Source organism: Ptychodera flava, chromosome 3, assembly GCF_041260155.1.
Source record: "Ptychodera flava strain L36383 chromosome 3, AS_Pfla_20210202, whole genome shotgun sequence".
NCBI lineage: Eukaryota > Metazoa > Hemichordata > Enteropneusta > Ptychoderidae > Ptychodera > Ptychodera flava.
In genome coordinates, this window is record NC_091930.1 from 38,856,920 (window position 1) to 38,867,340 (window position 10,421).

Consider the following 10,421-nt stretch of genomic DNA (forward strand, 5'->3'; position numbering starts at 1 on the left):
TTTGTGACTTTTTTCTTTGGTCTGCTGCGATCATTTATTTTCCTCAAGACATAATTACAGGATCATTTTTTTCTTCTTCTTCGCCTACTGACAACTTTTTCCCGAAAATCCTCCAGCCCCCCTCCCCTGAAATCAAATGGTTTCCCCCAAGGCAAGTCTGTCCGACTACGTGCACTTAGCATGACCGTAGATTAGACATGCTTCGACGTGCTTTCGACATCTATTACAATACAGCCACTGAGATGACTCCCATCTGACTCCTGGACGAACAGCATTAGGTACACCTTCAAATGAACGCCATCACAAACTTTAAACGCCCCGTGTGATGACATCACTTCCGATGCCACCGTCTTTTGCCTCCATGTTGAAAGCAAAGCGGTGATCTATGATCGATATTGTTATTAAGAGGTGACGTTATGTAATGAGCTGGCATTCACCGTCGATGATAGAGTGACACCGTTACACCGGGTCAACACAGCTGGCCCGGTACCTGTCTGAATTCGCGCGGCTCTGAAAACCTTTGCGACTATGGCTTCATTACGCGTTAGTGTCGTTCTAGCCCTCGCGGTAACGCTGTTTACAAGCCCCGTATATGCAGACGACCCGGTGGTGGAGATCAAATCGGGAAAACTGGGCGGCAAATCGGTGGAATTCTCACATAGTGATATCGACGTCCAGCGAACGGTCCACGTTTTCAAAGGGATCCCCTACGCCGAGCCACCGGTCGGTGATCTGCGCTTCCAACCACCGAAGCCGAAAGTGCCATGGGAGGGAGTACACAACGCTGCAAATTTCGGTTCGGCTTGCATGCAGAGTATTGAACCATTGGTACCTGTTCAGGAACCTTTGAGCGAGGACTGTCTTTTCTTAAATGTTTACGCACCTCAGGTGGATGACGTAAGTATAGCTGAATAAATATACAAACAAAAGTGCTTATTTCAAACACAATGAAAAGTTTATTCAACGCAAAGAATCACATCACCCTTTCGCAATTTATCTTTAAAATATATATACATACACATACACATACATATATACACACACATAAATACTGCATCTGACGATACTAGCCTTTCACCTGTCCTCGACGGTGACGGCCATATCCATTCAAATTTTGCAAGGAAATCCGATAGCGAAAGACCGTGCAGAAATACCATTCGAACGATATAACTGGGTCCTTGCGTCCGTGACCCGAATCAGCTGAAACCGAACAACATCGCATCCAACACGCTGACAAAATAAAGGTCCCAATTCCATTGCATGGAAAAGTAAGTTTTATATTCAGAATAAAAATGAGTGGGTCTATGTCAGTGATAACAATATAATCTACCAGTATTCCTCACTCGTGTGACGTCATCGAAGACTCGTGGTTCCCTCAACGCAGAGCTTTATTCCCCCTCGCCTACCGGATCGAAAGAGGGTTACTGTCGCTATGTTGGAGGAAACGCTTCGTTGGGAAAACTGGATACATAGATATATATATATATATATATATATATATATATATATATATATATATATATATATATATATATATATATATATATACACACCTAACATACTCCCAATTGTTCTATTTGTACGTACACAAAATACAAGTCAAGAAGTGATAACTTTTCGTTAGTTGACATAGAATTTTCGTCAATTGTAAAATTCAATAAATATTATGTTAATGTTTGCCTGGATCAGTCTGCTTCCCTGCCTGTGATGGTGTGGATTCATGGGGGCGCTTTCATCATCGGCTCCGGCGGATTCAGATACGACGGTACAGCTTTAGCAGCGACTGGTGACGTCATCGTCGTCTCCATCAACTATCGTCTTGGACCTTTCGGCTTCCTCGCCACAGGTGAGTCTGTTTATTTTTCTACGTGAGTTAATATGAGATAGAAAACTACTTACGCCTTGCTGAAGTAAGACACTGGAAAGTTGCATGTGCAAGCTGAATGTTAAAGCTCCATAAGCTGTATCTTTTGGCTATTTTTTCAGAACTTTTGTTTTGTGGTTTCCCTACACTTTCTCCATTGAATCCCTAAACTGTAATTTAATGCCAAGTATTTATCATATCAACACAACCTATATGATAATCTGCATTGTTATTATTGAAAATTGTATTCAAGTCCGGACAAGAATTCATTTGTAAACAATAAACAATGATCACTACACACATACAAGCTGTGTTGACAAAAAGAATACTCGAAAATTCAGCTTGACAAACGGATTAGGGTCAGACATGGTAGTTGATATACAGAAGCAGAATACTGAAAAACTTGCCACAAGTTACAGCTTATGTCCCTTTAAGAAAAGACCTTGCATTTGTTTGGGAGATTACTTTGTTGTCAGCGAACATGCGAAAATATTCGTTATACTTTATGCTGCGACATTTACAGTTATTATGCTACTGTACACGGTTAAAAATAACGCCACGAAAGAACTGAACTGTATATCTGTCCCATCATCTCTACATCTGTAGAGGTGCAAATCTATAATCTGTACTAAAGATCTAATAATCATGGATACTCGAAGATGGGCGCTTATCTGAATCTCATCATCATTACAATATGATGTAGTAGTGAGTCGGCCTTTTACGCTATCGTATGACAGTCTTTATTTTTCTGCAACGACGAGCGGAGGACCGTAGAAAAAAATAACGAGAGTAAAACGAAAGCGTAAAAGACTGATCAATCTCTACATCGCGAGTTTAATCAGACTGACTTTTATGATCTCGGCTCAGTGCATTCCCTTTATACATTCTAAACTAGCTTTTAACATAATTTAAACAGAGTCGCCCGTTTTCACCAACGCTCAGGCTTCTTTCATGTTTGGATTCCACTTCACCCATCATCGATAACTACCCTGTTCTGTGATACAAGGGAAACTGTCTTTTGCTGTCTAGTCGCGGCAAATAGGCCACTGCTTAAACAATTGGAAACTAAACTAGATTTGCGAAACTAAAATCGCTCGTATAAATAGATGAAGAAGAGGACATTGCTGTAATTTTATTAAACTGCCCAAGAGGCGCATCGATTACAGCTTTGCAAGTACAGTTAATCTGTTACATTAGATAGTAAGTAGGCTTTATTTAACGAGCGGGTAAGTAACGCAAATGTCCATAGTTGCCTTCAAATATACTTAGTCGAGATGCACAGGCAAAATTTGCCGGGCCCACCGCCGGCCATAAATTATTGATGAAATATGCAAATTTGTATTTTCGAGGCTAAAGCTAGTCTGGCAGCTTTAGTATTCAGCATACAGATCCCTAGGGATGACCTTATTAAGATATGCTCAAATTGTGCAGAAATATGCAAATATGTATTTTTAAGGCAATTTTTGATCAAAACTTTTTTTTACCAAAACCCCTTGCCTGATAGCTTTGATATTTAATATACAGATTCCTACTGGTGATCAAAATGTGCTATATCCAAATTGTGATGCATGAAATCTGCAATTTCCAATATTGGGGGCAATTTTTGCCATTTTCGGTCAAAAAATTTGTTTCTCAAAATCTGCTCATTTGATAGCTTTGATGTTTAGCAGACCTGCTATTAGGGATCATCTTAATATGATGTGTTCAAATTATGATGAAATCTTCAATTGTTAATTTTTAAAGCTTTTTTGTCATCTTAAGTCAGTCCATGCTGAAATGAGCTATCAAATATGTTCACCTTCTTCATCAGCACATGTGTTCAGAATACATATTCTCTAGATTATACAGCGAAGCTGTATCGGCCGACTCGGATACGCATTAGGTTGCTTGTCCTTGATTTGATAAAAGTGTGGTTAAAAGTTGTCTAATAGAGACCGAGAGAAAACGTTTAAAGACTTGCTTTTTATTATTTTCCTATTTTCGCCCAGGTGATGAACACACTGCCGGAAATTACGGATTCTATGACCAGATAGCAGCCTTGCGATGGGTCCAGGATAACATTGCAGGTCAGACTTATTTTTGAAATGAACATATTTCAATCCGCAATTCTCGAAAATAAACTCGCAAATGTACACAATTATGATTCGACCACTCAAAATTTTGTTTTCACAGCCTTTGGAGGCGACGCTACCAAAGTGACCATATTTGGGGAAAGCGCTGGCGCAATCAGCTCCGAGTATCTGTTCTTATCGCCTTTGACTGACGGACTTTTCCGTAGAGTCATCTTGCAGGTATGTACATGCCAAAGCGGATTTGTATTTCTGAAAACCACACAAAGCAATATACGAAATACACAAGTTTAAAAATGAAGTTGTTTGGGGAAACCATTGGTTGCATAAGTTAAGAACAATTTGACTGTCAAGGGAACTAACCATCCAAAAGTTATCCAATCATGATAATTTTTACAATATTTTTTTTAACAATTTCCATAGATCCATGAAACGCGTAAAAGAAATTATTGACCCTACTTATTTGTAGATTTTCTGTAAGTCGTGTTTGTCACGGTTTGATGTGACGGCTCATATTTTATCTCTGCATTACGTGCTTGTATGGTTTCTGCTAATACTTGACCATTTCGCTTGACCTTTTAAAATGACAAGTCGCTCCTATCATTGCACGTAAGTAATACTTCCAGTTGTGATTATATGCAAATCAATCAGCCCTTGAATCAATTGATCATTGATCAATCAATCAATCAATTAATCATTCAATCAACTTATCAATCGTTTTTATCCCGATTTAGCAACTATTGTTGCGATAGTGACATATACAATGTATTATGCACAAAAAGACAACTAGGAAAGCACACAATAAAACACAGTGACCAAGTGCACACGGGGTTAATTTTCGGATATAGAATCGCTTAAAATCTAGTCGATTCTTTTCAGTTGTCCAATAACCATATTTGCATTTAGGTTTAAAACTTTATTATCCCACATTGTACCTTGGAGCATTTTGAATCTCGAGTCCAATTACAATTCAATGGTAATGAAAATCGTAAGAAAACTGAAATATTTTATCTGGCCGTTTGGTGAAGTTTGCTAAGAAACATCCCATTAAAACAGTTTAGGTCGTATTTTTGCAAAAGATACTGCTCACTTAAGCATTACACGGGTACACAGAAATTACGAGAAAAAATGTGTTTCGTTACTTCAACTTGAAACTCAATCATTTTCAGACCAAAAACCAGAAAACTTCTGTCACTGAGTAATAAAATTAGTTATGCTATTTATTACATTGAAAGAGTGGATCCGCGTCTCTGCCCGGATTTGTCAGCACTGACACAGCTACACAGAATAAGATAGCCCATGGTCTCGGTAAACTGCTCGGCTGTGACGAGGATTCATCAGATGAACTTGTCAAGTGCCTACGTACCGTGCCGGCCGAGGACTTCATCGAGCCCAGTGATATGTCATCGGTAAGCACTGCCGTCTTTGCACACTTGTCCATATGCAGTCATCTTTCAGAACTTTGCTGCTTGCGTGATTCGTTTAGGTCTACACGTCTACAAAACATCTTTATAATGTTAAAATAACATTTTAAGAGAAATTTAACTTCAACAGACGAGCTATTTATTAAAGGAATACGTATAGTATTAATTTTTTTCACGGACGTTACACCAGTATCATCATTTCTGTGATAATATTACTGTCGAACCGCTTATCTCTCCACATCCTTCCATTATTTCCCCCTGTATGTCCCCTTCTCTATCTGTCTGTCCGTCTCTTTCCCCTCTTTCTCTCGAAAATATTTAAACCCCCCCTCTCTCTCCCCAGGGTCTTCTGGCTAATGTAACCGGCCTTGATTTCGAGATTGAGTCTTCGCCGTTTCCCCCAGTAGTTGATGGCAAATTTGTGACAGAAGCACCAGCAACTCTCATTCGTGAGAGAAACTTTAACAAGAAAGACATTGATTTCATGATCGGGACGCTTTCCGACGAAGGGATGACCTACTGCATGTTCTTCATGGCCGACAAGCTCAACCAAACCGAGGTAACGATGGACCGGGACACGTACGAAGCTTTGTATCCAGCTGTCCTCACGAAGCGGTTCAAGAACAACCCCGCCGTGCTAGACGCCATCAAACTCTTATACGTCAACTGGGAAGACGCCGATGTGGAAGACGCTGACTACGTGGAGGCCTTCAGCCACATGCAGGGCGACCAGTTCTTTGTGTGCCGAGCTGATCAGTCCGCCCGCGCGTACTCGCTTGCAGGAGCTAACGTGTACCTGTACCAGATAACCCACGCACCCGCCAAATCAATCTGGCCTTGTACGTGGCTGAAAGCAGCCCACATGGAGGAAATACCCTTCGTCTTTGGTTGGCATTTCGTCCAGGAAATGGAATGGACGATGCCGAAGGAGGACGTTGACCTGGCTGTCGAGATCATGAAGTACTGGACCAACTTTGCGAAGACAGGGTAAGGCGGAATCGACACACACATTGATATTCACTGGTTAAAGTTGGCGAATTACAGAACAAACGAGTTCAATTCTATATAAGGTAGATGATACGGCTCGTGGATAGTCTTTCAATTTTTCACGATTCTTTCATGACCTTTATACTTGTATGAACTCATTTAAGCTCTTGGAGTAAGAAACACTTTCACCGTCTTAGTTTTTTTCTCCAAAATCAAAGATCTTATTTTCCCCACAGTGTGAAACAGGAATGGCGGCCATTTTGAATTTCATATATCGGTAAATATTAGATAATTTGTTTCTCTGATACCAGACTTTGTAAGGCGACCCCTGATTTTTGTTCTTGATTTGGTATGAGAATAGTTTCATTAGAGAAAGTTTCAGCAAACGCTGAAGTCTTTCTGCCTCGAAGCACATACCTTAGCGTTTTAGATTTTCAACCGTTCGCTCAACGCGTCCACATTTTAATCGATAGTCACAATTCATCATGAACATTAACTTGACAAACAACAGTGCTGGTGCTAAATCCAAATATTTCATCTTCTCTTCACATTTCCAGAAATCCAAACTCACCTAGTTCGAACGATGATGATTCCCAAACAAGTTGGCCTCTCTTCAAAGTACCCGGATTGGAGTACAAAGATCTGTCACTAAAGATGGAAACCAAACGAGCTCTGAAAGCCAAGGAGTGTGCATTCTGGAATGATTTCATTCCAAAGCTGATGAAACATACAGGTAAAAACTTTTTCCATTGCTACTAGTGATCTTTATGCTCTGCACTACAACTAGGAAATAGTTGTGAAATCTAGAAATCTAGAATTCTAGAAATCTAGATGGTGATGTTTTGTCGGCTGATGTACGTGCACTGACTACTCGATAAATGTATATCATGCTTTGCGAGACTTGATGACCGTAGAATAGTATTCAACGTACGTTTTAAAGCAAATTATTGTCAAATTATTTTGGAGCAAATTATTGTCAAATCATTGGTGTGGTTTTTTCCGGAGCCTTCCCGAAGAAAATCACTTTTTCATCTTTTGCTAAAATGATACGTCGAGCCAGTTTAGAATCTGAAATATAGGTTCAAGTTGGACTGGTTATAGTCGAAACATACACCTCATGAACGACTGGGCTGAATGAGGTAAATTAATACGACATCGTTCATTTACTGAAGTCAAACGTAATGGTTGCAAAATGGACATGCAAGTATCACATTTTAGTTGCAGTATATTCCATGGATTATTCCATATCCGTTCTGTCATTCCACTCCGCATCCTGGACCCAACATCCTCTTTGAGAATGCCAAATGCTGTTGGCACATCCATTTCCTAGGTTTAAAGGGCCGTATTGGTTATCAAATTGGCCCACCTGATAAAATTTTCGATGGAAAACAAAGGGCTGACATCACTTAAATTCTCATTATTTTAACAATAGTTAATGAGAGAACCTTGGATTGAAGACTATAGGACAATGTCATGGTTACGTGTGACATCCGAATACAAAAATATACTGAAATCGTAGTAATTCAAATGAATTATCGCTCTCTAACTTGTACTTTAAGCACAGGGGCTCATAAGTGGCTATTTAAGTCAATATTACAGCGTTTTTCTTTCTTTTTCAATGTTACAAATAAACCAGCTGAAGAGCACAACATTTGTGTAGCTGTCTTTTGTGTAGCTTGTATTGGCATGTATAGTGCGCCCTCAATGGGGAATGTGATCATATGTAAATACGACCTTTAGTTCCGTGACCTCTAGCCAATTCCTCTGGCCATGCCTTCTGGCCATGCGTACAGACGTCGCTGTGTTTTTAGTACAGTAAGCATAGCGAGGGCAGGGCAGGAAGTAGGCGTGGCTAGAGGTCACGGAACTAAAGGTCACATTTACGGGGACGCACTATACATGCCAATACAAGCTACACAAAAGACAGCTACACAAAGTTGCGCTCTTCAGCTGGTTTATTTGTAACATTCAAAAAGAAAGAAAAACGCTGTAATATTGACTTAAATAGCCACTTATGAGCCCCTTTGCTTTAAGGTAGAATGCGCCTGGGGGACATATATTCAGACTCTCAAACTTTTAGAATCTTTTCTGATATACCACTTGTGGGGGTTCATTTTAAAGCTCTTGAAGTAAGAAAACTTTTCATCGGCTTAGTTTTCTCGATAGTTTTATTTAGTCTTCATAGAGTTAACTCAGGGATAGCGGCCTTTTTGAATTTTAAATATCGGTAAATCTTGGGTTATTTGTTTCTTCAGTACCGAAAGTTGCACGGTGACCCCCGATTTTTATTCTTGATTAAAGATAGAGAATGGTTGAAATATTCGTTTAGGAAAGATCGAGAAAAGTTTAAATCTTTCACCTTTCGAGGCGCATACTACATTAATTCAGATTATTGACGATTTCTTAAAATTACTCGAAAACGTATGCGATGTAAGGTAGTACACTAACATCTATTTATTTGATTACTTGCAGATTCGGACTCAATATGTTCTGCTGTGGATGATGATTTGCACTTGCAAAAATACAAAGAGGAGGCGAATGTTGACCCGAGTCAATAAGGCCGAATACAATACCCGTGACATTGTTTTCAGAATTCAGGAACCCAACCTACCTTGGAAAAAAACGCACCGACCCCCAGACATTTTTTTCGCATTTTCTAAAAAAATAAGTAAACTCACTTGATTTATCTTTATTTTATGGCCATAGGCCCCAGTCAACAAAAACAAAATACTTTCTCCGGCCTACCTACCCTCATTACCGCGGCATGTTTTCTTTTATTTAGCCTAATATAATTCAAGTTCGGCACATCTGAATAAAAAAACCCCAACCGTGATGACTGTACGCTTCTCTTATACTTATAGGCCTATTCCTAGCTATCTTACAATGCATTGCTGCGTTCCATATTAAATCTTTATACGAACTTGAAACAAAAGCAGGATCGTTTTTGTTGTGTACCTCTTGCATCACATTCTTAAATGATAGAAATCAAAATGTCTACAAGTAGTATGATGCGTACGTTACCATCGATCTGGCGTGCGACAAATGTATCGGCGAAAGGCATCATGGAACCAGTACCCCAAGAAGGTTATACCGGGGAGCTACATATAGAGGGAGCAGTTGACGGAGTAAACTGGTATCATCGGAAAGGTGAACAATGTGATATATAATGACAGAAGCGGCCATTTTAGAATTTGGTTGGTTTTCCTTGCAGTGTTTTTAAAGCTTTGAATAACTGTAAACCTCAATAATTTCATTTTAAAATAAAACGTGAAACATATCTTGTGTATACTTTGTAAGAAATTCACATCAATGCGAATCTATCTATCCATCTATCTATCTGTCTGGCTGTCTATCTGTCTGTCTTTCTTTCTAACAACTGACATTTTATCTGCGAACTTCAAACATATGAAGTCCCGATATAGAGCGGAGGGGAGTGTTTTTAATCCTGGCGGAAGGGGAGTTAGAAATAGCTTAGAAACGCCCGTCGTTCCCATCAAAGTTTATTTTTTTCAAAATACCGGCTAGTTGGTTACCCCTATAAAGATAATCGCACTGAAATCGGCTAGTTGGGTGCCCCTATACGTTGATCGCATTCGTCTAATTTACAGTTCCAATTTCTGTGACGACAGACTTTGAGCTGGCGCTTCATTTGTTTTCTACTAAGACAGATAAAAATCTAAGTTGTCCATGTAATGAATTATTCAGCACGACCTGCGCACAGTCCGCCTGGCAAAAATACCACGTCTACCACTAGGCATATACGAAGCTCGCTGTCTGGTTGTACATGTCAAATATTCTCATAATTGCTTTGTTCCTGAAAAGCCGCAATGCAAGAATATTGAGATTGTTGCAAGTTTAAAATAGGCAAACGAAAGTAATATCCCCCCCCCTTCGTAACGTAAAACAGCCAAAACTTTGCAAAATCAATTCCGTCATTGTTTTGAAATACATTCGACTTTGGATCAATTTCTTTTATATATGACGGGAACGAGAGTAACACGTCTCTTCGGCAAGCTAGGGTATAGCCTATGATGAAATGACAAAAAAATCTAACGTTTAAATTTGTCGTTGGATGTT

At 39.5% G+C, this 10,421-nt stretch overlaps 1 protein-coding gene across 1 annotated transcript; it reads left to right on the forward strand.

Moving 5' to 3' along the window:
* The first annotated feature begins 330 nt into the window (after window positions 1-330).
* LOC139129969 (carboxylesterase 5A-like) lies at window positions 331-9,621 on the forward strand. Its single transcript, XM_070695675.1, has 9 exons — window positions 331-897; window positions 1,690-1,846; window positions 3,853-3,930; window positions 4,037-4,155; window positions 5,169-5,342; window positions 5,701-6,344; window positions 6,902-7,077; window positions 8,817-9,182; window positions 9,218-9,621. Exons 1-8 carry the CDS (start codon window positions 529-531, stop codon window positions 8,900-8,902), a joined length of 1,803 nt encoding a protein of 600 aa, XP_070551776.1. The 5' UTR covers window positions 331-528; the 3' UTR covers window positions 8,903-9,182; window positions 9,218-9,621.
* Window positions 9,622-10,421: the final 800 nt, after the last annotated feature.

Excerpts from the sequence above, each read along its gene's own strand:
- LOC139129969 (XM_070695675.1), top strand. The coding sequence starts at position 529 with ATGGCTTCATTACGCGTTAGTGTCGTTCTAGCCCTCGCGGTAACGCTG. Across the intron at positions 1,847-3,852 it reads TTTCGGCTTCCTCGCCACAG|GTGATGAACACACTGCCGGA; the intron begins GTGAGTCTGTTT and ends ATTTTCGCCCAG. Across the intron at positions 3,931-4,036 it reads GGTCCAGGATAACATTGCAG|CCTTTGGAGGCGACGCTACC; the intron begins GTCAGACTTATT and ends TTGTTTTCACAG.